This window comes from Ascaphus truei, chromosome 1 (genome assembly GCF_040206685.1).
Source record: "Ascaphus truei isolate aAscTru1 chromosome 1, aAscTru1.hap1, whole genome shotgun sequence".
Lineage (NCBI taxonomy): Eukaryota > Metazoa > Chordata > Amphibia > Anura > Ascaphidae > Ascaphus > Ascaphus truei.
Window position 1 is genome coordinate 36152557 of NC_134483.1, and position 27630 is coordinate 36180186.

The 27630-nt window shown below is 45.0% G+C and overlaps 1 protein-coding gene across 1 annotated transcript; it reads right to left on the bottom strand.

Moving 5' to 3' along the window:
- Positions 1 to 1457: 1457 nt before the first annotated feature.
- On the bottom strand, positions 1458 to 16143 carry MEX3C (mex-3 RNA binding family member C). The gene is made up of 2 exons (XM_075586403.1): positions 15446 to 16143; positions 1458 to 4548 (listed from the first exon to the last, which is right to left on the bottom strand). The coding sequence occupies exons 1-2, from the start codon at positions 15858 to 15860 to the stop codon at positions 3344 to 3346; spliced, it is 1620 nt and encodes a 539-aa protein (XP_075442518.1). The 5' UTR covers positions 15861 to 16143; the 3' UTR covers positions 1458 to 3343.
- Between the last annotated feature and the right edge of the window lie 11487 nt (positions 16144 to 27630).

Consider the following 27630-nt stretch of genomic DNA (forward strand, 5'->3'; position numbering starts at 1 on the left):
GTTGGTTCATTCACCATACTGTAAGATTAGGGACTATTGGGATGAGAAGTATTTCATTATGTTTACTAGATTTTTATATGCATCTGTCCAACACATTCTTTTACACAGAACAAGAATCTCTGCAGAAACCTACACGCAAAATTGTTAAATTGAAGGCCAGAGTGCACCGATTTTCAACTGTGTACAAAGGTGTTATGTATGCAGTTGATCTTAATTTGGAAAAGCATCCCAATTAAATATTGCTAGTAGTATGCATGAGATGATCAACAGCCAGCTACACTAATGAATGGTTTCAAGAACAATGTGCAAGTTCAGATAGTAGTAGAGGACCATAGGTAATAAATCAGTTAAAGGTGCAGTCCAAGTGCAGCGTTTGTTGTGTGTTTTAAATAGGATAGAAGCAGGAGGTCTCCGGAGCTGAACCCAAATTTATTTCTGCTCCGGTGACCCACTGCTGCCTGAGATACCAGTACCCCCTACGGAGGTAAGTATCTCAATGCTGTTTAAAAAGGTCCTGGTCACATCGGCCAATAGGAAGCCACATTGGACGACATCACTGCTTCCAATTGGCCCACAGGATGCGGGAGCTTTGAAGCCATGACAAAAATCCCATTGGCTACCGGCACCCCCTACGGAGGTAAGTATCTCAGGAAGCAGGTGGTCCCCAGAGCTGAAACGAATGGGGTTCAGCTCTGGAGACCTCCTACTGCAAATAAATATATTTCAATTAAAAAAAAACACCATTGCCGCTTGCCTTTTTAAAATGAACATGCTTGGAGTTAAATCTGATTGATTCCCATTATGTAGCGCCCTCCGTAACCAGAGTAATGCAGATTTTTCTTGACGGATGCTCTTTAAAATGTTGTCAATCAAGCCCTCCCATGACACCAATGTTTAAATGGCCATTTTGGCGCACTTTGAGGTATTCTGAAGTTACCACATCTAATTTCTGCAAGTAGTTGGGGCAAAACACAAATACTGCGGTGTTAAATTAACCCTCCGCACGTTGTGAGACCATTCTAAACAATTGTTTCCAGGTGTAAAGAATTTTTTTAAAATGTAATTGGGGGGGGGGGGGGGAGGGGGGATTGTAATTGGGCAAGTTTATAGGTCTACTTTTTGTATATTTACAAAATAAATGGTGATCTAGGATTAATAGCAATATCAAAATGATGTAGTAATAACTGACCCTTCATTTCTATAGGTAAGAACCCATGTTCAAAATAGCTAGTGGTCATTTTCCATAACATCTCACCATCAATTACGCAGAATAACGGCAACTTAAATTGCATTAAAATTAAACCACATTTTAGAAGTAACAAGTACTGTATTTTCAATACATAAAATTTGACAAACTACTCCATCGTGTAAGAAATTGGAAGGCAAATAACTTCAGAATATTAACATCACAAAACCTTTTAATCTAGCACACAAAAGATGCAATAAATTGTCTCAAATATAAGTTAATGGAAACAAGTCTTTATTAACTTTTAATATCCAAAAAATAAAACTCTTATAATTCTCTTTACAGCAAATATATAATATCAGTGCTTTGGCCATAATAAGTTAAAGGCCCTTTATCATAAAATATATGGTTTTTAAACTTTGCTCAAACTGAATTTATAATCCCTATTACTTCCCTACATATACATAACAAAAGTGTAGTAAAATTAGCAAATACTAAACTATATTGATAGTTTGTCATTCTAACGTTTGTGGTTTCTATAAATGGTACACGCATCTAATATATAGGTTAACTCCTTGGCTTGTTAGTTGCAGTGTACAATGCAATATAATATAAAATACATGCATGGCAAACAATCATTCATACTTGCTAAGACGGCAGCTACAGGTTAAGTTTCAATACTGACAACTATTCTACAAGCAATTAGCACTAACGATTTGCATTACATTATATATGCCATCAGGCAACTCTTATACTGGGGAAAAAAAAAATTCTAAATAAAAACAGTAATTTGTAAACTTTTATACGAAATGTAACTTCAAGTGGAAATAAAAAATAAAGATTTATATATTTTACTAGTCAGTACACAGACTTTACAACTTTAATTTTGTGTTATTGTGAAAAAAAGTTTTGTTTTATCTTGAGAAAAACCGCTTCAAAAATATTACTAGAAAATCCTTAGGGATATTCCCCTCCCCCCCCTGCATATTTGAAGCAAGCATTTAAAAACGGACTGGGAAAAAAAAAAACGGAAACTAAATAAATCCACAGGTTGAAATGCAAAAATAGGAAACAAAATTCATTTAAGAAACTATTCTTTCCCTGTGATTCAAAATACAGTTTTGAATTACAATAGACTGATTGCAGAGTACATCCACTTCTAACACCTCATTGATGAGCGTATAAGTCAGTCAAAGTCCTAGCCTTTTCCCTTGGTTATCTAAAACTAAAGTTCAAGTCACGGGTGGAACATAAAAATTATTCACATTTACAATTAGTTATCTCTAAAATTGTAGGTTAAGAATAACTTGATCAGACTAATAAATGGAATGTACCATCCTCTCTATTAGCCAGTTTGTGCATCCCAAAGCTCCTTATGAAATCCAGACAACATTTTTCCCACATTCGTCAAAGCAGTGGTTAGACCATGGGTAGTCTAGCCAACTCCAGTCCTCAAGGGTCACCAACAGGTCAGGTTGTAAGGATATCCCTGCTTCAGCACAGATTGAGCCACCTGTGCTGAAGCAGGGATATCCTTACAATCTGACCTGTTCGTGGCCCTTGAGGACTGGAGTTGGCCACTCTTGGGAGAGTGTCACAATTGACAAGTGTCCGATTAGATCCTACCTTAAAGGATATCTGGCAAGACTACATACAGTAACATTTGGTAGTGTTTCCTCTATAATTATTAACATTGATCTACATCATGACTCACAAGTAACTCAACCAAGCAATATAAAGTTATTTGCAAATACTAGAGAATTAGACATAAGTTGCTAGAAATGTACATGCGTTCTGCATTCGCTTGTCTTTAGACTAGCGTTCTAAAAAAAGGCAGTGAAGTATCTTTTAAAACCGTGAATTTGATTGAATATTGATCTGTAAACATAATTTTTATTCAAAGTATAAGAATGTAAACTATTGCTGTAAATCATAATGTACTATAAATTGTATATCCTGATCTCAGAATGACTCATCTTAACCTCTAACTAAATGCTACTCAATTGATATCATGTTGGACATGCAGCCATGTTTAGTGTGATGGTAGCATCTAAAAATACATTTATAAACAACTATAGTCTAATTCCAGCTCTCATTACATGTGTAAATATATATTTGAGGAAGATTGCTGTAGTGCATCTATAAACATCTGCACAATTAAGAATGGATTTGGATTGCCTGATTAACAGTGGTCTGACATACAGGACACAATGGTATTTCTTTCTCACAGATTTTGTTGGCACATTCCATGCAGAAGAGGTTGTGACCACATGGAACTAGGGCAGCAATAACTTCATTATCAAAGCAGATAACGCAGTCGTGCTTTCGCCTCGTCTCGGGAGGTGAACTAGACGTTGATCCACCATTGGAAGAAGAGTAACTGTTGGTACCGTTGGAGAAAGCAGGGATATAGATGGGAAGCCCCGCCTCGTTTGTGCTTGAAAGGTCACTTCTACCATGTCTTGCTAGGGCGTACTCCATACCCTCTGGAAAGGTAGGAGACAGACTTCCTCTACGCTGAGACTTTACATTTGCAGTGGCTTCACTTCCATAGCTAGAGTGTGGATTTCCTGGATCAAATGGAGCCCAGATGGTCTCGGAAGATGATGGTATTGAGTCGAAGGCAGACGTGTCACTCAGTAGATCTTCTGAGCCAACAGGTGGCATTGTTTCTCCAAACCAAAAATTGCCTGTGTTGAAAGGACTTGACGGGCTAAAATCAGCCAATCTATTACTCCCCATAAAGGAATCTGTGGAGCCGCTTCCCAGAGAGCTGGAGCTGTCATTTCTGTAGTTGGAAATCATCCTGTTACGTCCCGAAGCAGTCGGATTTGCGCTTAGCCAAGCGGAAGCAAGACTGCTCGCTTCGAAACTGACATCTGTACCGTTATAGTGGAAATCATTTTCTTCGTTCAGCTCAATATAGTTTCCAGTGCGCATGGCTATATGCATCTCAATTTCCTCACGTGCTCGATCTACGTTTTCTGGCATCCCTGTCACTTCAAAGACTGGCTCCTTATCTCTGCTGGGAGTAACTATGTAGGTGTGGGTTTGCTGCTGTATTCTTTTAATTGTAGCTCCTTTAGGCCCAACTACAAGCCCGACGACTCGGTAAGGTACCCTAACCTGAACTGTAGTTTGACCTGGCAAGTTAGGAGTACACTGCACACTACCCACAGCTGGGCCATTTTTGTTGCGAGATGCTCGGATCATAGAAAAGTGTTCAGCAGCCGAAAGAATTTCCCTTTTGGCCATGGCTACATCCTCTTTTCTTCCAGTGACAACGAAAATAGGCTCTTCTCCACGGACTGGCGTCTTAATGTAAGTGTTTGTCTTGGCCCTCAGAGCTTTGATTTTGCAACCTGCATAACGAACAAACAAACATTTAGCACAATTATGCATTTTAATTAAGTCTTAAATAACATCATAGAATTGACAAACACTAACTGAACTCTGGCAACCTGATGATCAACAAATAAAAATTGTTTCAGAAATTAATTCTAAAACAAAAAACAACTTTGAAGCGAGAAGATCCATTTAAACAAATAAGGCCTTGGCTATGGTGCGCGACGCGAACAACATGCAGCATTTCTACGAGGCTGGCCATAGTGTGCGCCACAGCGTTTTCAGCCGTCTAAAGATTTATATTTTTTTGCGCGACGGCTGCGTCACGTGGGCGCTTCGCCCAATCAGGGCAAACCAGCCTGATGACGTCACGGCCACGCCTCCATCGCATGAAAACCAAAGTCCATGGGCCGCTCGGGCAGCAGGCGCGTGCGACTCCCTGCACTGTATCCGAGGCCCAACATGAGTCATTTGCATCACTTCTAAAGCAACACTACAGGGAAGTTAGTAATGCTGGCAAATTTCTGTATGAGGGCTACTTGTAGCTGAAAGCAAACAATGAAAATCAAAGTAGATGTATGCCACACCAACATATAAAATGCACCAATACATTTTGTCACCATTGTTTCATGATAACCATCTTCTGAAGCATGTCTGCTTTCAAACTTAGTGGATCAGAAATGATACATGGCCCCACAATTACATTTTCTTCTTTTTTTTTAATATACATTTATTTTTAAAAGACCTAAAAGCCTGCTGCATCATTCTAGATTTTCATTCTCAACTTGAAACACCAGAAATGAAACGGTTAGGCTCATTTTAGTGGCTTGTGCTTAAAATGGTCAATTTGCAAAACCTAACTCTGCCCCATTTGCAGCAACACTAAAATCCCAAATTCTGCCACATACCTGTTTTAGTACGGATTCAGCTCTGCATTTCTAAACTTTGGTAATAGGAACCTGATATGTTCAGTGCAAAAATCGCCAGAAAACAGCATACAATTTGACAATTAAAATCTGGCGTTATTGCTATTTATGACATCATATGCATGCACTGTCACTCCATTTACTACCAGCCGGAAACATTTATTAATCTCACCTTCCTCAGGTAGGTGAAATACTGCTTTTGCTGGAGAGATCGACCAAATTAAGTGGACCCATTAACTATATTAAACGCTACGTGGCGAGACACCGGTGAACACACCCGAGTTACCTGTCCAGTAGAAACACTATTTTATCTACCCGAGGTAGGTGAGATTTGTGTCTTATTTTATGGGCGATACGTAAACTCACAGGTTAATCAATAGCACAAGAATGAATATGTCATTTTTCAAGTATGTCAATTTGCATAGAACAAAGAATAACACAGCAGGAACTAAAATCGAGAAGAAAAAAAAACCCAGCAGTTATAGTTTAATACGATAAAACGTAAATCCACGCGAAACCTGCAATTTTGAATGAAAATGCACTAATCAGCGATTAATGAATAGGTCCCAAAATGTCCCTTGACATAGGTATAAGAGAAACATGTTCAATAAAGAAAACTCAATAACTCTCAAAAGTCCATCTGCCACAGGAAGTGAAGGTCCATTTACACCTGTTAGTCTGTGTTTAAGTGTGTGGTCCCCTTCTTTTTCTTCCATCTTGAAAATGTGGTCACACCTTTTGGGGGATATGCATCTGTTTAAAGCTTAAGTATACCTTTATTTCTGCTCTTTTTGTGATAATTAGGAATGTTCCTAATGAATAAGGCTTTAAAGTAGCAATGACAAGTGTGGAATCTCTAGTTTCAGGATTTGGACATCAAAACGTTTTACTAGCTGAAGCGTGAGGACGAAATCTCATGAACTTCAGCTACTACAGCTTTGAAATAAACAAAGTCCATTGGTGCGTTAGTTTATATCCCCTTACCTTGACCACTAACCTTTCAGGGCTGTGCATTAAACTCAGATTTTGCAGTAACGCTGATGCTAAGGGATTCTTTCAATGTACAAAGTGTTTGTATCTGCACGTCCTATGAGCATGATACAGCTTCCATGTTTATCTTTTAGATTAGAACCGGCCTGAAGAACCTACGCACAGTATACATTTGTCATTTTTATCTTATTTACAGGAATGCGACAGCTTTCTTCATATACAGCACATTAAAACTTGTTCGACATGTAGCAAAAAGTAACACAAACACAAAAAGGATCATGGTCTTTCATAGGAAAGAAGTGTAATATGTACAAGGCTGAAGGAAACACGGTTTCAAAAAACATTTCTATTGGTCATTGTTCCATGAGCATTTTCAAAGCAACAACAGATAAATTATTTATCTTCACCTTTTTAAAATTATGCATACTCATTACTCATTTCCCGAGGAAATTAAAAATTAACCGCATCCAACATTAAAATAATGTGTCTACTCTTATCATTTGTGGTTTGCTACTAAAAGAAGAGATGGGCGAATAGGTCTACACCCGATCAGCAGAATTTCCAGAGCTTTCACTGCCAAATCAGATCCGCGGAATTGAAATCCGCCATCAGGTGACTTCATTTTAAGGCCGCTCAAATTCTTTAAAATCTGTTGGGTCTTGGCCGCATTTTTTTTTTACATTTCAGCCAAAGGATCCAATTTAACACCTGAATCCGCAGATTCCAGATTTACCAATCCACGGGACGGATTCACAAGTTGAGGGAGAGGAGGAAGGAGTTCACTTTAGTAGCAGATCCCCCCCCAAACCCCCTCAAAATAACTTGGGGAGAGACACCCGTGCTAAAAAAAAGGAAGCACCCGAGAGATATGCAAATTAAAACTATATTTAAAGGAGTCACATCCCGCACTAATAGTATTTCCATAACTATATAATGTTGACAAGCCTAGAGCACCTAACAACTGGAATTGTGTACTAGTGTCAGTCCCAACAGGATTGGAACCAACAACCATGGCAATTCTGAGCAGCAGCTGTAAGTGTGAGCTAAACCAGCTGCTGGGTAGCACCACTGTCACTGTCTATTAGCACAGGGGGGCGCAAACTTTTTTCCCTGCGCCCCCCTGCCGGCTGTCCCCTCACTCCCGCGCCCCCCCCCAACCCCTACTTACCCGCGCTCCGGCGTAATGACGTCACGTTGCCATAGCAACGTGATGTCACATGACCTCGCAGCGTCATTTTGACGCCGCGTTGCCATGGCGACGCAGGGAGTAAGCCGCCGGAGCCACGGTAAGTTAGGTTTACAGAGGCCCTGCAGCTCCCCCGGCACTTAATTTAAGTGCCTTCGGGAAGCGCGCGGGGCCACTGTAAACCCCGCGCCCCCCGTCGGCAGTGTCGCGCCCCCCCTGGGGGTCGCGCCCCACAGTTTGCGCACCGCTGTATTAGCATATATCCAAGGGATATCTATTTTGTTGAACTTTTATAAGGATTGTAACCTTGAAAGGATTTAAAACTACAAAGTAATATGTAGAGGGCTATGAGTTACTGAGGCCAGGTGAAATTAATTAAAACCACAGGTTTTCTGACAAGTAAAAACAAGGTGAAGCACAGTAGATACAGCAGATGCACAGAGAAGGTAATAAAGTGACTTGAGTTAGTACTTCTAATCTTATAAAAAGGGTAGTCAGTGGGCCATATTTACTAACCAGTGTTCTGACATTGCACCTTCGTTGCTGGAATACATTAAAGACTCTTTAAATAAATGGACTGTAAGGTGTCTGCCGATGCTAGAAAGAGTCTCATGGCAGAAGAGTGCTTATTAGATATGAAAAGTATAAATGATATGGTTCTCTATCCCAGAAGAGGGTAACATGCGTTGTACAGGTATAAGCACTCAGAGAAAGAGCTCAAAAGTATGGAGTGACAGTGCTGCGAGCCATCAGCTTACACTGCTAGAGCTGTTGTCCTGAATAAGGCTGGGGCTATGGTACTGCAGACCGTGCGGAGGTGTCTGCACGCTGAGCGAACAGACTGCCTTAAGGCAGTGTTTGCGTCCATGCAGCGTGTGGGTGCGTCCCGCGGAAGCAGGAGGGGACGCACGTTGCGCGAGAAATCAGTTAAACTGATTTCTCAACGCGACGGACAGGTCACATGAGTAGTTCGCCCAATGAGGGTGAACCAGCTCCGTGACGTCACTGGCATGCCCCTGGACGGAGCGCGTACCTTGGCCAAAAAATGCACCCACTTCAAGGTGATGCACACTGCCTCCACACAGGCGAAGGCACTATAGACCTGGCCTATGGCTGCGCTTATAGTAAGCACGCGCGACTGCGCGCATAGCATTGCGAGCGACTGTCGCTCAAGGGAACTCTGCACTATGATCTGAGGCAACGGGGAGGCGTAGCCTTGACGCCACAAGTCGGGTTCACACATTGACTGAACTGCTCTCACATGACCAGGCCGTCGCGGTCTCTCCATCACGCTCACTATGGCTGGCGATATAGAGCTGCTGCACTTTGTTCACGCGGGCTGTCACTCACACTATGGACGCAGCTTAACAGAGGTTGTGTGGGTTCTGATCCTGTTGACCATACCCCATCATCATTAGACTTGTCAACCCAATAACACTGAGCTATGGTCTGGCAGTGGGAAGCCAATGGAACAACTTCCTGCGGTTTGTAGTGTTTTATTTATTTTAACTTCAATTCAGTATGTGTCTGGCAGATGACTGTCAATATTTGTGTCCCTGACTGCAGCGTGGCTATTGAATAGCTCAAGTACTTAACAGTTCAAATAATGTTTTTACATGCAATTTTGTTAACTGTTACATAATGCAACTGTCCTTAAGGGACAATCAAAATTCTGTTACACCGTAGCCACCTTTGTGCATATCCGTCATGTAGCACCACCGTCACCCACAGCAGGCTAAAGTTTTGAGCTCTACTTCTCACTGAGTGTTCATACCTGTAGCTCCCTGCCTTCATTTAAAAGCATGCAACTTCCTGGTTGACAGCTTAATGTTCCTCATGAAGCACACCTGAGAGATAGGCGAATAGCTGGATTAGCTACACGTGAGCAGCTCAAGAGTATGTAGTGACAGTGGTGCTACCCATCAGATGGTTTAACTCACACCTAGAGCTGATCCCAGAACAGCGAGTTCTAATCCAGCTGTGCCTGACACCAGTACACCATTCCAATCCCCAGGTGCCTTAGGCTTGCCTACTTAATATATTAGTTCTAGACATTAGTTTAGGATTTTTATCTTATTTACATAAATGCGACTGTTCTCTTCATATACAGCACATTAAAACGTGTTCGACATGTAGCAAAAAGTAACACGAACACAAAAAGATCATGGTCTTTCATAGGAAATTTAGTGTGATATTTATAAGGCTGAAGTGTGGGCTGTGACCTGTAAATATACTTTGCATACAATTAGCATATCTCCCAGCCAGGAACCGCAGGTGTACTACTTTGGAGCACAAGTGGCTCTCCCAAAGTTATTTGGAGGGGCAGACTACTAAATTGAAGTCGAGTCAGTTTCGCAGGTTGTTGAAATCAGCGTAACGGATTGTTAAAATCCGGAATCCGCATAACAGATTTGCACTGGGGGGGTGGGGGGAGGAGAAAAAAAAAATCAGATCTGCCTTTTGTCACTGATCAGCAGATTGAAATTCAGTAGAAAATGTCACCCATCTCTAAATAACTTGTATGTAAAAAAAAGAAAACAAAAAAGTTGCTGAATATGTAACATTGAACTGACTAATAGTGGATATAAATATGCCTGAACTTTGACAGTTCAGTAACTAGCAAATGATCTAGTAGATTAAAGGAGAAGTCCCCGCTGCTCAATATATTTTTGACCCCTCTCCCCCCCCCCCCTCTCTTTAACCGTGACGGGGAAGTAGTGCCAATTTCAGCTAGATACATACCTGTAAACCGAACGCTGTTAGTCACCTTAAGGGGAAACAAAATGGTGGTTTAAGTCTCCAGCGTCATGTGAGCCAATAGCAAGTTACGATGTCATCCATAGTGGCTTCCTATTGGTCCGCATGATGAGGTTGATTTAAATATGCGCAAGTACTGGCGCTACCTTTCCTGGTAGTAATGGGGTGGGGAGGGAGAGAAACAGATGGGGCCTGCACTTTAAGGAATGTTTCAGTGTCTACCAACTCTTACAGCAGTCAATAGTCTCATACAGGACTCATGTGGACCTTTTTAAATCTAGCTAGCCATTATAACCATTACAATGGATTGAACTCATGCATGAGCCCATGTAGCGTTTGCATAACGGAGAACTGGAATGGTTTCTTTCTGGAGATGAATTTAATCCTTTGGGTGGCTCAAGATGCAACCAATACATCATGGGGTCTGGCACTCCAGGGGCACCATGGTTGTAGCGCAGTAGTGCCAACAGGTCAGGTTTGCAGGAAATCCCTGCTTCACCACAGGTGGCTCAGTCTAAGACTGCACCCCCTGTGCTGACGCAAGGATATCCTGAAAACCTGACCTGTTGGTGGCCCTTGAGGACTGGAGTTGCCCACCCATGGTGTAGCGCAGGGATGCGCAAGGCTTCCTACATGCGCCCCCGTCTCCTCTCCGGCTCGCGCCCTCCCTCCCTGCACGGCTCGGCATCAAATGACTTTGCGGGGTCATGTGACATCACGTGACCCCATAGCATCATTTGACGCCAGGTTGCCATGGAGACGCGTTGATGGAAGGCAAGTAAAATTTATTTTAAATTATTTCGGTAAGAGTGGGGCCTGCTAACAGCCACGCCCTCCCGGAAAATCTCACGCCCCCACTTTGCACACCCCTGGTGTAGCGGCTACATCATGTCCAAAGAGTGCTTGTTTTCTAGGGTAGGTCACGTTATGTGAGCTTATGGAGCACAGGACGCAATCTGTACGCACTGCAAGGGAAATGAAAGAAGACTCCACTTCTGTTTCAAGGGACTCCGGGGTGACATGACCTTGCTTTGCAGGAGGGTCCATGACACTGATAAGATCATGGGTTTCACCTTTTGCCACAGCTCTGCATATTTATTCTGACTAACTTCAAGAGTACAGAACAGAACAAGGAGTAGGAGAATTTGGGTGCTCATATGTGGAGAAGGTCCATCAGTCTGGACACTATATAACAAAGTAAGAATTAGTATAGAAGAAAAAATAAATAAAATAGGAAGGATTGTATTTAAAAAGGAGCAATCCAAGCAATATTATACGTGTTTTTTTTAAATAAATCAGTTCTGTACAGGCATACCCCGGTTTAAGTACACTCACTTTAAGTACACTCGCGAGTAAGTACATGTCGCCCAATAGGAAAACGGCAGCTCACGCATGCGCCTGTCAGCACGTCCTGAACAGCAATACCGGCTCCCTACCTGTACCGAAGCTGTGCGCAAGCGGGGAGACTATAGAGCCTTTTACAAATGCCTTATTTATATCAGTTATGCACGTATATGACATTTGCAGTACAGAACAGGCATCGATAAGTGGAAAAAAGGTAGTGCTTCACTTTAAGTACATTTTCGCTTTACATACATGCTCCAGTCCCATTGCGTACGTTAATGCGGGGTATGCCTGTACTATTAAATACTTTTTTTTTTATTTTAAAATTCAACTCCATGCTATTTTTAATTAATGTTATTATACTATGCACCTTTTAATTTCTACAACAGGCACACCTCTCGCCAGCAGTGCAAGATCTTTGTAACACTTTGTCTGATAATTTGTTGCCAATATTCCCAGCAGTTTCAGCTGTAAACTGTAATAGATAATGTTACCTTAGTAATATTAGAATAAATTGTAGCTTCTGAGTTACATTGAAGGCTTGATTTGAAACTGAAAGGCAGCCATTTAGTGGAAGCAGGATAGTGCTGATCGATCACGGGAGAACCAAATTGATCGGCAGAGTGGCTAATTAGTTTTTAATAATGGTAATCAAATGCTACGTACAGTATATTAAAACAAAAAAAAAAGATTTTATTTAAGATGCTTGGATTGCCTCTTTAAAATAGACATTTTGGTTCCCGTCGTGTCGAAGAGGAGTTATTATTCCAAGTCCGAGATAGATATATAAAAATATATTCCGTTTTTCAGGATTTATTTCTTGTAAAATCGGTTTGTTTACATACTCCCCCATACAGTGTCTCCTACTTGTGGCAGGGGTACTTAAAATAAAAAAAAACAAAAAAAAAAAAAGAAGATAGACATCTCAGCTGTGTACCAATATGCATTGCAACATTAGAGGCTTAGACTCTGTTGCCACAAATATAGTGAATAAGTATGAACTTTTAAAAAGGGATTATAACAAATCAAATTGACAATATTGAAATCACTGCAGCATTATTAATCGAATGTGCAGTCATCCCTTAGTGATAGCAATACTTACTGTCGTTTTTTTCCCACGGGCATCAAATCAAACAATGATCGAAATTAAATGCCAATAAAACTCTGCTTTAAGTATGCGACAATCTAACAATTTATTTATACCAATAAAAAAAAAATTATGTAGTTGTCATGTAATTTTTTTAATTACAGCAACAATCAGAATGTAGGGCTCTGCTTTTTCATTATAACAAACTAGCACAGACATTACAGAACAAAAATAGTGATCAGAGGCCCAATGAGCAAAATTTGTATGTGAGAATGTCTGCATGTGGTATGTCTGCCTCTGAATATAGCACTTATTTTGCTGCAGAGATCACACAAGTACATCACTGGGTGTTGCCTTTTCTTTTCTGCAAGATGGATGCAGGCCCGACTCAACAACCCCCCCCCCCTTATTGTTAAAAGTATAATCTACAAGAGTACAACAATTTCCATTTTTCCTCTGTCACAGCCAGTGTGTTTAATCGTTGCTGATCTCATCAGTCTAGACAGACTTGTAAGGCAACGATGGAAAGGGAGAGGGTGTCTTATTTGCAACGCATGGCCATTCATTCTCCAGCTCACACAATACAAATTACTCCACTTCATACTCATTTTATCAGCAGTGTTAATTTTTCGCTGACATAAAAAAAAACCCACAACATACACACGTTCAGTACTATAATATATATATATATATATATATATATATATATATATATATATATATATATATATATATATATATATATATATATATATATTCTCATGAGATTTAGGAAGGAAAGAGCGTTTCGGAATATTTTTTTCATTCAATAGTTGTGTGCAGCAAGTTGTAGGTCTCCGATGCCAAACTAATTGAAGCGCATTTTGCCACCGAACCCATGCTATTATTTTACGGCAGTGACCGTGTTAAGCATCTTATTAGCTTAATTGCAGAAGAATGGCAGTGAAAGGGTTAATAAATACAACCCCATTGACTCTTACCCTAGGGGTGCAACCTGCAGCCACAAGGAATCCGTGTGGAAAATATAGTCTTTCTTTGCAATTATGTATATGCTGCAGCGAAATCAGGTGTATGTATTTATCTCACCATTTCGCATTCAAATGTAGCATGTTGTCCTGTGACCGATAAGGCCACATATACAAAACGGGCTTAGTTGGGGTTGCATTAATGGTCCTTCAATTAGACTACAGTATATTCAATAGATCTACAGTGCTCCTTAACTGCCTCTTGCAAACCCTAGGGGGCCTATGAAAGCTAAAGTGCAGCAATCCTGGGACAAAGAAAACTGCACCAGATGTACCACAGAAAGAAACCTCTGAAATCAGCAGGGCTGCCATTTTTTTTGTCAAATATATCTCATGTGCTTTCATGAGCCCCAGAATTGCTCCACTTGTCTTCAACACGGACCCCATGGTATGTGGCAGGGTGCTCCTCCTGACACACCCTTCCTCTGTTGGCATCTTCTCCACGAACCTGGCCTTTGTTTCTGTGCTTGGACGTGTGTTGCCTATTACACCATAGTCATCACTTGGTCATGCTGCTGCCATGTTACATGTAAAGGCTAGGAACTATATATATATTGACGGGATACTTGACTGCAAGTCCGCTTGCACCCCACAAGAAAGAGGGCTGCCCCCTTGCCAGGAAAGTAGGGATTTCGTCCCTCACCCAGGGATGAACCGGTGACCCACCCCTTACCGAGGCTCTGTATCTCATCCCTCCACGGCCCGCCTCCTCTTTTGTCCCCCTTCTCTCCCAACACCTCAACCCTGCAGCCCCTCTCTACCTCTTCCATCACCCCCCACCCATCTCTTCCATTACCCCCCACCCATCTCTTCCATCACCGCCCTTCCCCCCACCCCTGTCTCTCCCACCAGCCTCCCTCACCATGTCTCCCCCCCCCTTACTCCCCTGGGTCCCCTTCCCCCCCCCTCCCGGGATACACACCCTGCCCCCCCCTCTCCCGGGATACTCACGCTACCCCCCCTCCCGGGATACTCACCCTGCCCCCCCCTCTCCCGGGATACTCACCCTGCCCCCCCCCCCTCTCCCGGGATACTCACCCTGCCCCCCCCCTCTCCCGGGATACTCACCCTGCCCCCCCCTCTCCCGGGATACTCACCCTGCCCCCCCCCTCTCCCGGAATACTCACCCTGCCCCCCCCCTCCCCCGGGATACTCACCCTGCCCCCCTCCCGGGATACTCACCCTGCCCCCCCCCTACCGGGATACACACCTTGCACCACCGGGATACTCACCCTGCCCCCCCCTCCCGGGATACACACCCTGCCCCCCCCCCCGGGATACACACCCTGCCCCCTCTCCCGGGATAGACACCCTGCCCCCCCTACCGGGATAGACACCCTGCCCCCCCCCGGGTTACACACCCTGCCCCCCCCCGGGTTACACACCCTGCCCCCCCCCCCCGCGTTACACACCCCCCCCCCCCCCGCGTTACACACCCTGCCCCCCCCGGGTTACACACCCTGCCCCCCCCCCGCGTTACACACCCTGCCCCCCCCGGGTTACACACCCTGCCCCCCCGGGTTACACACCCTGCCCCCCCCCCGCGTTACACACCCTGCCCCCCCCGGGTTACACACCCTGGCCCCCCGGGATACTCACCCTGCCTCCCCACGATCTCCGCCACATGCTCGGAGCTGGGCACCGGTACCAGCTCGTTGGTGTTGACGCTCTTCCTGCGCAGGCTGAGCGCGGCCTGCTCCCCTCCCCCGGTGGGGTACGCGACCTGACCCCCGGGCCCCCTCACAACCACCCCCTCCTCCCCACCCGGGTACAGCAGCGCCTCTGCCCGGGGTAACAGCAGCAGCCTCTGCCTCCGCAGCGGGGAGCAGGACCCCGCCGAGCCGCCCTCCTCCTCCTCATCCTCCATCTCCTCCCCGGGCCTCTCCTCCTCTTCTTCTTCTTCTTCTTCCTCCACCCCGGTGGGGGGCTCCAGGCCCAGCCCGGCCAGCCTCGCCCGGATCTCCTCGGGGACCCCCCTCCAGGAGGCCGCGGTAACCGCGCCGCTGCCCGGCATAGCGCTGCCCTGCACCCCCCTCCTTACAACGCGCTTCGGGGGGGACCCACCGGGTTATCAGCGGCTTAAAACATCGTCCGCAATTAAAAAACAAAGATAGGGGGGGGGACAATTAACGAGCCGCTCCGCGCATCTCCCCCCTCTTCTTCTTCCTCCTCACACACCGGCTCCTAGCGCGGCCGGGCCGGATAACGTCATCTCGCTGCCCGCCCGCACGGCGGAATTTACTTTAATTGTTGTGTGGCCGCTCCACGCGCGCCCGCCTACTCTTTTTTTTTTTTCCCCCTCTCCTCTTCTTTCCCCCCCTCTCTTTGTCTCCTCGTTCCCCCTGTTGAAACTGAGCGCGTGACGTGGGGAGCAGGTCGGCAGCCGATTGGTTTGTTGAAGGGTGACAGGGAAAGGGGGAAGAAAAGGAAGCGTGTGATTGGGTGAAGGGGGGTGGCCTATTGTGACGTCACAATACAGCTGCCGTCTGGAGACTGAGAGGGGGGGGGGGAGAGGATGACGGACACGTGATTGATAAGGCAGGGGAGTTAGTTCCTCTTGTGCTAGAGGTTACATAGGGATAGTCCACTGCATGCAGGCAACATCATCATAATATCAATAATGGGTGAGGGAGAAGGAGCGGCTGGCTCAATGAGTAACGACACTGACTGGCGCAGGGGAACCTGGTTCAACTCTCAGTGTCGACTCCTTGTGACCTTGGGCAAGTCACTTTATCACCCTGTGCCTCAGGCACCAAAAACATAGATTGTAAGCTCCACGGGGCAGGAACCTGTGTCTGTAACATGTCTCTGCTACGTAATCTAGCAGCGCTATACAAGAACAAACAATTATTATTAGTGCAAAATACAACAGACAGGGCTAACAGTCATAGAAGAAACATGCACAGAGTGAAGAAGCCAGTGAGAGGTTCAAGAGCAAAATAACCATTGAGATGCTGAAACCCTAACAATATCACTTATATCTGAGCTACAGGAAATGTAGGAGAAAAGGCAAACTTGCCTGCCCAGTTAGTAATTGCAGCATAATTTCTAACCATTTCAGAAGCTGTACATGGAGCTTCTTGAAATGAGGTGTACAGTAAATAAAAAATACCACTGGTGGTGCATTTGCACTTCTCCGACAGGTCTGCAACCCTGTCTTTCCCCATTATTGCATAGCAAACAGTGCTTGAAAACAGGTACAATAATTGCTAGTTCCTTTTGTTAGCGTTGAGTTCAGCAACTGCCAGCAGATGCGCAGCGCATAAGCAGTTATATTTGATTTATTTATAAAAGGTTTTACCAGGAAGTAATACATTGAGAGTTACCTCTCATTTTCCAGTATGTCCTGGGCATAGAGTTTAGGCTAAGGTCCCGGTCACGACGCTGTAACGCGCGCCCGCGCTTTTGGCGGCGCGTTCAGCCGATTCCCTGGTCTGCAGCTCACTGCAGGAGCAGAGACCGGGGAGGCGTGGCGGAGGAGTGATGGGGGCGCGGCCATGATGTCACCCGGCAGGTTCGCCCTCATTGGCTGAACCGCCGGGGGGCGTGCCTAATCGCTCGACGCGAGTCCTGCTCTCAATTCTATTGAGAGCAGGAGTAGCTCTCGCACGAGCGCTGCGGCCCCCCCTCGCAGCGGGCCCGGCGCCATTGCGGGGAGGGCTCTCGTGCGCTGTAGTAGGCAGCGGGGGCAAGTAGTGCTACTGTATTTGACTTAGATTGTAAATGTATTTAACATTGTGGAATAGTTATTCAGACTGTTTTTTTTTGTTTTGTTTTTTAAGGAAGTTTTATACAACATGGCTAAATAAAAGAATAATGTATACATCAAATAGAAGTGATGATAAATTCACTAGAACTGGCAGCTCATTTTTTAAATCGGGCATTGATCTCCAAGCTGCTGTATTTAGCTGAAGGTTCCACGATTCAACCACTTGGAGTCGGGCAGGGGAGCGCTTCTCGTTTCTCGCACGCAGAAATAGGTACCATAAGTCACGGGAGGACAAAAATATACAAATCTTGGGAGGCAGGCCAAATTTTAGGAACCAGAGCGTAGATAAACAAAAAAATAAAATAAATAGGAATAATGTACATTTATGTTCTAATGGCTTAAGTGGGATGTGACCCCTTTAGTCAGACTTTTTTTTTTCTAGTCCCTGCTAAAAGCTTTAGATAATAATTTTAGATATTGTAAATTATTTGATAGTTGATGCTTTTTTCTTTTCGTTCTTTTTTTGGGCTCGGTGTGCAGATCTACTAAATATATTTGAAATTCTAAAGCAACTACTGTATAATAAAGCTTTAATATTGCTGCAGTTCCAATAATTTGCTGCAAAGATTCACTACTGATCTCTGCCCTGAAGAAGCGTTTTCGATGGCGAAACGCACGCGTCAGCATTTTCTCTCAGATGTGCACGCGCAGGGTCTGATCTACACCACACTGCACTAACCTCGCACGGCGAGACTGTGCGGTTCCCTGCAAGTGCACCATATAGGTCTGTGGTCGTGCCCGAATGGATACGCGGGACCACCATTTAGTGTGAAGGGGGAATCCTCTCTACACACACTAGCTCTATCCGAGGGATGGTATTCTCGTACCCATTCATGAATATGGGTTGCCGTCCCTCTCTTCTGTGTATATATACATGATCATTTGAGTGAGGGATTACTCGCATATGACTCAGTTTATTCCCACTGTCTGGTGGTAAATGGGTGCCCATTTACTAATATGGACATATTGTCTATTAGGGTTACTAGAGGTAATTGCCCTCCCTGGAACCCAATACTACATTACCATATACTACTCACCTCTCGGAGAGCTTACATACCCAGGATGTTCACCTATTCATTGTGTACCTGAGTACCCTGGCTGGGACCTGGATCTCTGGATATTGATTGCTGTCCTCTGACGTCCAGGGTTACTTTAGGTCAATCAGAGGGGTTGTTTTGCCGCTTGCCAACTAAATGAGTGAGGAGGCTCTGATTGTACAGAACCTATCCTGATCACAACGCGAAGGTTCACCTCTACCATCAGTCGGTTCTGTGATCCTTAGCTCAGGAATATATAAATACTGAGAGGAGGGTATGTTCATAATATGTGACTGAGCGGCTCTATTTTACACTCCGTCTGTAATTTTGGGACCTGGATACCCTTTTAGGTCACATATTGCTCTGGTATCACCAATAAGATATCCAATCACTCTGTTTACTGCTTGTACTACCATTACCGGGGAGTTCTTACCCCTACATGTTCTGAAGAAGAAGTAACGAGACCATGGACACAAGTAGTACACACTTAACAAACCATATTTGTGAGTGAACAATTAGACTGACCGCACGATTGGAACACACATTTCCTCTGATATACTGTACACAGGTCTGGATTCCGGTATATAATAAGACATTCTGACCTCTAACAATGATATACAGTCAGATCAGAATTTCATAGCAGCTCCCCTTTCCCCCTTCAACCTATTATTTAAGCAGAACCCTACTGAGGCTCTGTTTCACAGTGAGTGACTAGGTACAGTACTGGCCACCCACCTTTAGTGCTAGGATCCTGAGTGTACACTATACTGAGCATTAGATCCAATATGCGTTCAGTTTGTCATTTTAACACCCTTTCTGTTAGTACTGTATGTTGTATGAAATAAACTTGTTTTAATTATCATTTATTCATCAGAGCGTGAGCTCGAGTGCTTGACTTGGGTCCCTTCTCTTTTTGCCAGTATTATCTCTACCCACCCAAGAGCACCGCTGACATACCATATCTAGCAGAAGCGGGGGCTCCCTATTGCAAAGGTAGACTGCATTTTTAAGAACAGACATTTATAGTCAGCTATCCTTTACCACTTGCACACCTAGCAAGAGCCTCTATTATAGAATAATTCTGCAGTTGCATGCATCGTTTCACTCTCTTACAGTTAATCAGACAAACTTACACAATCCAGCTCTTACAGCTAATCAAAGTCACACATGCCACGAGCTCACCTCAACTCTCACTAATCAGGCAGGCATATGCAGCTTTCAGTGCTCCTAGAGGTTAATCAGCCACACATACATCACATCCAGCTCTTAGAGGCCAACTCAGGGCACACGTTTCTTATTATAAACTGATCAGGCACATATATGAAGCGCTCAACTGTTTTACAGCCACATACAGTATACATGTAGCCCCCTGTAAACAGCACAGGCTATACCTATCTTCCTCCTACTGTGGTAAGTCCTGTTAAAGGCAGACACCAGTAGTAATCATGGGTTTCCCCCCCTTCCTGCCCTGAGTGATAGATGCAGGCCCCTTACTCTGCTGCGGGCGTGAGACAGAGGGGAGGTCCTGCTGACATCATGAGGGGTGGGGCTTAGCTTATTTAGCAGCCCATTCCTGTAAGTGACAGGTCTGTCTAGACTGGAGTCTACGAGGGAGTGGACTCTGGAGTCTGTCCTGGGAGTGAGGAATATACCGAGCTCCGTCCTGGGAGCAAGCAAGAGAGAGAACTCTGGTCTATGACAATTGACGAACCAGCCGAGTTCAGGTGGACCAATGCCCCTCACCCTGATGAGGGGGTGATGGGGAGGATCTACCCCCGCCCATAGGGGACCCTCTGAGGCGGGCACTGGGACATTGAGACCCCAGCACAGTCCATCCTGTTGGAGTGCACACTTGGAGGGAAGGAGAGGAGTAAGGCCTGTACAGAGTGAAGGGTCGTGATAATTGGGGACATTGCTGTGGTTGTTGTAGCTGCTTGTCGCTACTTCTGCCGGGCGCTGCTCGGACCAATAAAGAGAGACATTACCTTTTTACTAAAGACTGTTGTGTGATTCTGGAGCATCCACCCTGGGACCAGGGGTCACTCTTCTATACGGGTCCTACCCCATACCCTGGGAAGGTATAGAGGATGGAGGCGCTGCACCATCACTGAAAGCATGGAGGCTACTACCCCAGAAGCCTGGTCCTGTGATACCCCACACCACCGCGGGAGACTCAGGCCCTCCTGTTCCACGCAGGTACGCACCACCCAGTACATGTAATCTGCCCTCACACACCCTAGATATGTCAGATGGGTCTAGGGGGGGGGGGGCTGGGGGGAATAAGGGTTACATACACTATACAGCCCTGTACAATATAGTTGGACTCACATACCCATCCGTCCAGTCTCAGACTTTGACAAGCAACACACACACATCTCAAACTCTCCCATGGGCAAAATGGTAGAACAACAAAATACCAGATTAACCAAATTGAACAGGGCTTAGGGCTCTGGGCATAAATGGGGAAGCCTGTGAGTTACATTCAGTTCAATAAGACTCAGGCTTCTCTGACAATGAGAAGTGGATTCACAGCATATTAAACATGCGCCCTACAGACACAATTGGAGAAGGAGTAACTGCAGTAGATGGCAGGGCCCGGGCAGGAGTCATTTTAAACCATTGTCGGCTATGAAGAAGATGACAGAAATTATTGTAATAGCCCATTTTTCGAGTGTGTATTTCAACTGTTCCGCAGTTTGTATCTTGTGGACGGAAATCATCGGAAGATCATGTGCTTAGAGTACATGGAGGAGCAATGCAGAATAACAAGCCACAACCAATGCAAGCTCGGAAGGGACCAAAACCTCAAGTCTGCTAGGAAGCGTAAAAGAAATTGAATACAAAAATCACTCACAAAGCCTCAAAATCTAAAAAAACCCTGTGCTTATCTTTAGTCAGTGGTTGAAATTGCTGAAAAAGTAGTTGTACTGTATCGGTCTTTAAAAAGATCTACATTTACCTTGCAGCAAATCTCTTTGCACTGTATTTTAAGCAATATTCATCCAATAAAAATTGAAAGCAGCAGAGGCTTTCTAGAATAAATTCCCTTTTACTTTAAAAAGAAAATAGTAACTAAAAAGGTAGTGGAGCATTGTAAGGAACCTCAACCCCCTCTAATAGTGCGTCTGAGATCAGATGCATTGTAACGAACCCCAACCCTCTCTAATAGCGCGTCTGAGATCAGATGCATTGTAAGGAACCCCAACCCTCTCTAATAGCGCGTCTGTGATCAGATGCATTGTAAGGAACCCCAACCCCCTCTAATAGCGCGTCTGAGATCAGATGCATTGTAAGGAACCCCAACCCCCTCTAATAGCGCGTCTGAGATCAGATGCATTGTAAGGAACCCCAACCCCCTCTGATAGCGCGCCTGAGATCAGATGCATTGGATTTTCTTCTGTATCTTGTCCATTTTTTTAATGACCTAATTGCAGGGAACCCTTTAAGGATGGCCAGGGAACCCAATGCTTCCTAGGAAACCCTGTTGAAAAACCCTGCGCTAGAAGAACACAAATACAAGAACAGTATATATGCATGTGGGGATGTGTGAATTTTTGTATGTGTTTGAGTGAACATGTGCAGTCCTGTGTATACCATTGTATACATCAGTGTATTTGTATTTATTCCTGTACATTGGTATGTTCGTGTTTACTGTGTGCATTAGTAAATCTGTGAAGTGGCATTAAAGAGTACCATGTGCTGGTGTTATAGCACTGCAGCTGTACTGTAAATGACAGAGACAGCACTTTTTTTTTTTTTTTTTTTAACCTCTTTACTACCAGAGGGGCAAGCAATGCATAGCAGAGCAGGTAAGGAGATACAATGAGTGCTTACAAATTATTTACCCTGCCTGACTCCTTGACAAATACAGCAACATTTTCTTTTGTCATCTAGTTTAACTCCCATTTTCCTATTCACGATTATAAGACATTCCTACTGTACGTGTGTTCAGCAAAGATACAATATCCATGAGCTGTTTGCATATCTTCTACTGGCCACACACCATTGTCCCAATACTCAAAATATGTATCGTATGATAAGTACAATGTAGTACTTTTTCTGTACTTCAACAAGAGTTCAGTTTTTATTTGACTCTTAGGCCTCGGGCATGGTCAGCGCTTATGCGCTGACCCGTGCTGAGCCGTGCTGCTGCTCGGCACTGAGCCCCTGCAGCCGCAATGAGAGCGGCTTTAGCAGGGGCTCGCGCACGCGTCCGCACGCTTGGGGAAGCGTGTGTCTCACCGAGTCTTCAGATTTTCCTGCTTGCCGGAGCGCAGGGCCGGTCACGTGAGCGGTTCGCCCAATGAGGGCGAACCAGCTCCGTGACGTCACTGGCCCGCCCCCGACACGCCCACGGACGGCGAGCTGTGTAAGGCCAGGGAAAGCACCGCTTTCCCTGAGCCTCAACGCGCCTCCGCACTCGGCAAACCACTATGTCCCAGGCCTTACATGCAACGTCTCCCCTTAGTCATCATATTACATGCCCCTTAAATATGGGAGCAGTTTTAAGCAAGAACATCCTGTGCTGAAAGCAGATTTCATAGCACACCTGGTCTGCATCTGGTAATGCTATGTGCCAGTCTTGTGTAATAGCTAAACCTCATTATGTGAAATGTCTAATTAAAAGGGAATTCATGTTTTGTTTTAATTTAATCACAATCTAATGTCCAGGGGGGTAGTCTTAAGGGACTCGACAAGCGACAAGTAACATCAAAATGTCTTGAGTGGCAGCCTGAGACGATAGATATTGAGACCTCCGAGAACAGCAGTTTGAAGGTTAATCACAGCACTGGAGCTTCTGCAACACTAGATCCCGATTGACTGTTAAAAACCTCTGCCCATTTTAGAACTACAGCACCTTCAAATTCCATTGCACATTATATTTAGTTTTCAGAGTTTTAAGAAGGTGGTAACGTACTCCGGAGTGGGAGCTTTGAGTGGAAGCCGTAGCGGCATGACAGGAAAAAAATAGAATTGTTGTAAAAATGTCTTGGTTGGCAGTGGACACATTTTTTGAAAAGTTGCCGAAGTACAGGTGGAACTGAGGTAAATCTCTAGTTACAGATGTTTTGTTTGTCACGACTTTTACGATTGATGATCTTGGCCGCTTTACCGGCTTTGTAGATGTCACCACTGCTAGAATATATCATTGTGGTTAATAGAAGCAATTGGTTTAGCAATAATAGAGGCACAAGACATAAGAATTTAGGTAGCAGGGTTTCAGGGCCACATGAGTGGTGTAGCTTTGAGGTGAGAAGGTCCTGCTCAGACAGATTCTGTAACTGGGGGGAATTTTAATTTGGTGGTGCTGTTGGAGTTCTTTTTTTTTTGTGTTAGCCTGCCGGGCTGTATTTCCAAATTGCCACTACTGCTATTGAAAAGACGATTTCAGGTGGATAGTGACGTGTCACATCCTACAATGAAACTCCCTACAGTACTGCTGGGTTAGGAATATTGCCAGAGGCAATGACAAACATTATTAGTATTTGAGGTATTTTCAGAAAGTTTGTCCGCATAATGCTTTGATGTGGCAGTTGTTATTTGCTTTGTACATACAGTACTTTGTGCATGTGTCTATAGCAGGGGTGTAACTACACTGCAGCAAAACCCGAGTGGCCCGAGAGCAGGGGGGGGGGGGGTGGCACTGCTGGCTGGCATTGGAAGTTGGGCCTGGCCAGAGGTCGGGCTCCAGCTCTGTGTTGGACTGGCGGGGCCTTTGTTTTCTGCAGGGCCCTTATGCCAAGCCCCCCCCCACCCCGCCAGTGTACCTGGCCAGAAGTTTGGCCACCCAGAAATCGGGCCCAACTTCTGCATCTGCCCACATGGCCCCAGCTTGCCACTGGCACAGGCCCCAAGGCTTCGCCCCAGTCCCACATTGCCCACAAGGCAAGGTAAGAAGGGGGAGATTAAGTGTGCGGTGGGAATGGGGAGTTGAGTGTGAGGAGGGGGGGAATTGAGTGTGAAAGGAAAGTGGAGTTGATTGTCAGAGTTAGAGGGGAGGGGGAAAAGGTGAGAGAGTTAGAGGAGGGGAAGAGTTAGAGAGGACGGGGAAGAGTGAGAGTAGGAAGAAGAGTGAGAATTAGAGAGGAGGTGAGAGAGTAAGGCTGCAGCCCCAGTGTTTCCTGCAGCATGCCCGACTGGCGGCGCTTGCACAGGTGAAAGCCGCATTGTGCGGTCTAGGGGGAGTGATGGGAGGCACGGGGGCCCCGGCCATTACGGGGGGAGGGGGCACGGCCATGACATTAGCGCAGCACAACGCACAGCACACTCACTATTGGTCCACCCGATCTGCCCTGCCCCTTGCTGTATAATGCCAACAGACAGCGATGCTGAAAAACCACCTCAACACTCTGTGAATAGCTTGATCAAGTTACGCAGACTTACCTTTATTAAATGAATTTATACCCTTTTAACCTCTAGTGCGCTCTTCTGTTCTGATCCCTCTTCAGATCTTCCTCTGCATATAATAGCAGAGATTTACTGGTTCATATACGGGAAACGCTGTGGGATTTCCTCACATAGCCTTAAATAAATATTTTTGACACTTCAGCGCACACTCCTTCCCCCCTTCTCCCTCCTCACATATTTTTTTTTAGATGTTTTATTTTACTCAATTGCTACACTTATCACTAGTAATTATTTTAATGGTGTGGCTTAGTCTTAATAGACCAATAAAGGTTAAGTTTTACCAGCATAAAACATCAGGTGGTTTCTTTACCAGGATCCAAACAGGGTGTTAGGTGCACAGATGCATCGACTTGGGCTACGCTTATAGTGCTGGCGACGCGACGGCGATGTCAGGCTACGGTAGCTGGAAAAATCAGATTGAGATGACTCCCAGCGATCGCGACGGCAGCAATGCATTTGTTTTGACGCGCCGTCGCCGGCACTAAAAGCGCAGCCTTAATCTGAGTCTGGCTAGGAAGTTCTCTTTGGTGTAAATGGCAGGAATCTGCTCCCTTCAAATCACATCAGCAAGTGTTCCATGAAGTTCATGTCCCCCCCCCCCCCCCGAGGACCTCACATTGTGCGCTCAAGCAGTATCCAGGTGGGTTGCAGCCAAGTGGAAGACTATTCCCCAGATACGCTCATGTAAAGTATCCCATCCTTTGTTCTTGACTCCTCCCAAAGGCACTCTCCAATTACAATTCAATTGTAGGCCATTCCCCCCTGCACCTACTACTTCCTACCAGGGAAGGGGGTCCTAGGCTAGTATAGGAGTTAACAACAAATATACAGAATACCCCAACTGTGCTTCAGATGTAAGTGTGACAAATATTAAATGTCCTTTAAAGACGAGTGCCTTCTCTTCAAGAGTATTCCCTCTCGTAGAAGTGTAGGTAGTATATAAAGTATAGAAGCACAAAACACCACTACAATGGTGCAGGCACCTTTAATAGCTCAAAATAATAAAGATAAACTGATAGAAAACACACATGAGACGCTTTACATTTGTGCTTGGTGTTAAGCACTACACTTGTGAGTGTGATTTTTTTTATACCAGTTTGTCTTTATTATATTGAGCTATTAAAAGTATCTGCACCACTGGAGGTGTGCTTTGTGCTTCTCTATTTTTCTATAGTATCGCAGTTAACAATTAAGTGGCCATATCAAAATCCTTCAGGCTCAACAAAGCTTTTGTCAAATCCTGTACATTAAGGATTCTGTAGGAAGGCCAGTAGCAGGCTTTAAATATATCATTTTGTTCTTGTTTTATGACTAGACTGTAATGACTACTTCACCTTACTTTCTGTTCTGTCCCCTACGCCAACCAAGTAGTATCAGTCTCCTGTCATCTAGGGCTCAAGGGATGAATGATATAAAATAGAAAATTATGAAATGCTACATTTATTATAATGTATTCAAGGTCCCTTATATTGAACAGTGTTATTAACAAGGGAGTTTAGAGAGAATCTCTAGCAGTGAGGCCGGGGAAGTTGTTATGTGATACAACTAGGATTAAGCTGTTCTCCACTAGATGTCTGTTGCTTGTTATTAAAAAAAGTCACATTTTTGTTTCTGAAAAAAATGCAGAAATATGAATGCTATTTGGTGAGTATAGGAGCTTAGGAGAAAGATGAGCGAGTGAAGTCATCAATATTTTTTACATGTTTGGGCGGAAGCATTGTACAGTATATTTATAATTATTTTGTTTGAAGAAGGTACAGTACAAGCATGAAGTTCAGTGAGATGCTGGCTAAAATTGTGCAATACCGTATTTGCTCGATCGTAGGGCGACCCTGAATATATGGCGACCCCCTCGATTCCAGCCTCCGCTAATGGTAAAAAAAGTAATATGTCTGCTGCTGTGTTGCTGCCTTAGGCTGCGTCCATGGTGTCTTCTCCCGTGCTGAGGCACGCGGAGGCTGAGGGAAATCGAGTGCTTTCCCTGGCCTTGGTCCGTGCGCCGTCCGGGGGCGTGTCGGGGGCGGGCCAGTGACGTCACGGAGCTGGTTTGCCCTCATTGGGCAAACCGCTCACGTGACCGGCCCTGCGCTCCGGCGAGCGCCAAATCTAAATTTTGTATAAGACCTATGCTTCCGCACGCTTGCGGAAGCGTAGGCGAGCCCCTACTAAAGCCACTCTCATTGCGGCTGTAGGGGCTCACTGGTAAGCATCAGCACGCCTCAGCACGGGTCAGCGCGGGGGCGCTGACCATGACCGAGGCCTTAGGCCTCGGATGTAGTGGACGCATGACGGAGCGTATGGCGTCACGACCGCCTCGGCTGAGTGATCTGTGGCCCGAGATCCACAACGATGGGGGGGGGGGAGCGTGGCTGTGACATCATGGGAGCGGTTCATCCGCATTGGCTGAACCTGCTCACGTGATCCGGCTGTCATGCGACAAAAACAAAATTGTTTGTCTACTGAAAGATCTGCTGCTCCGTCGCACTTCCTCGCACAATGACCGGCCCCATAGATCCCCTGCATTTTGTTAGACTCGTGTGCACCGTCACTCGCACCATAGCCGCTGTTTT

What these genes read in the sequence shown, in the direction of transcription:
- MEX3C (XM_075586403.1), bottom strand. Translation starts at nt 15,860, where the DNA reads ATGCCGGGCAGCGGCGCGGTTACCGCGGCCTCCTGGAGGGGGGTCCCC. An exon ending in GGAGATCGTGGGGAGGCAGG is followed by an intron (nt 4,549 to 15,445) that starts GTGAGTATCCCG and finishes TTCGTTATGCAG; the next exon opens with GTTGCAAAATCAAAGCTCTG.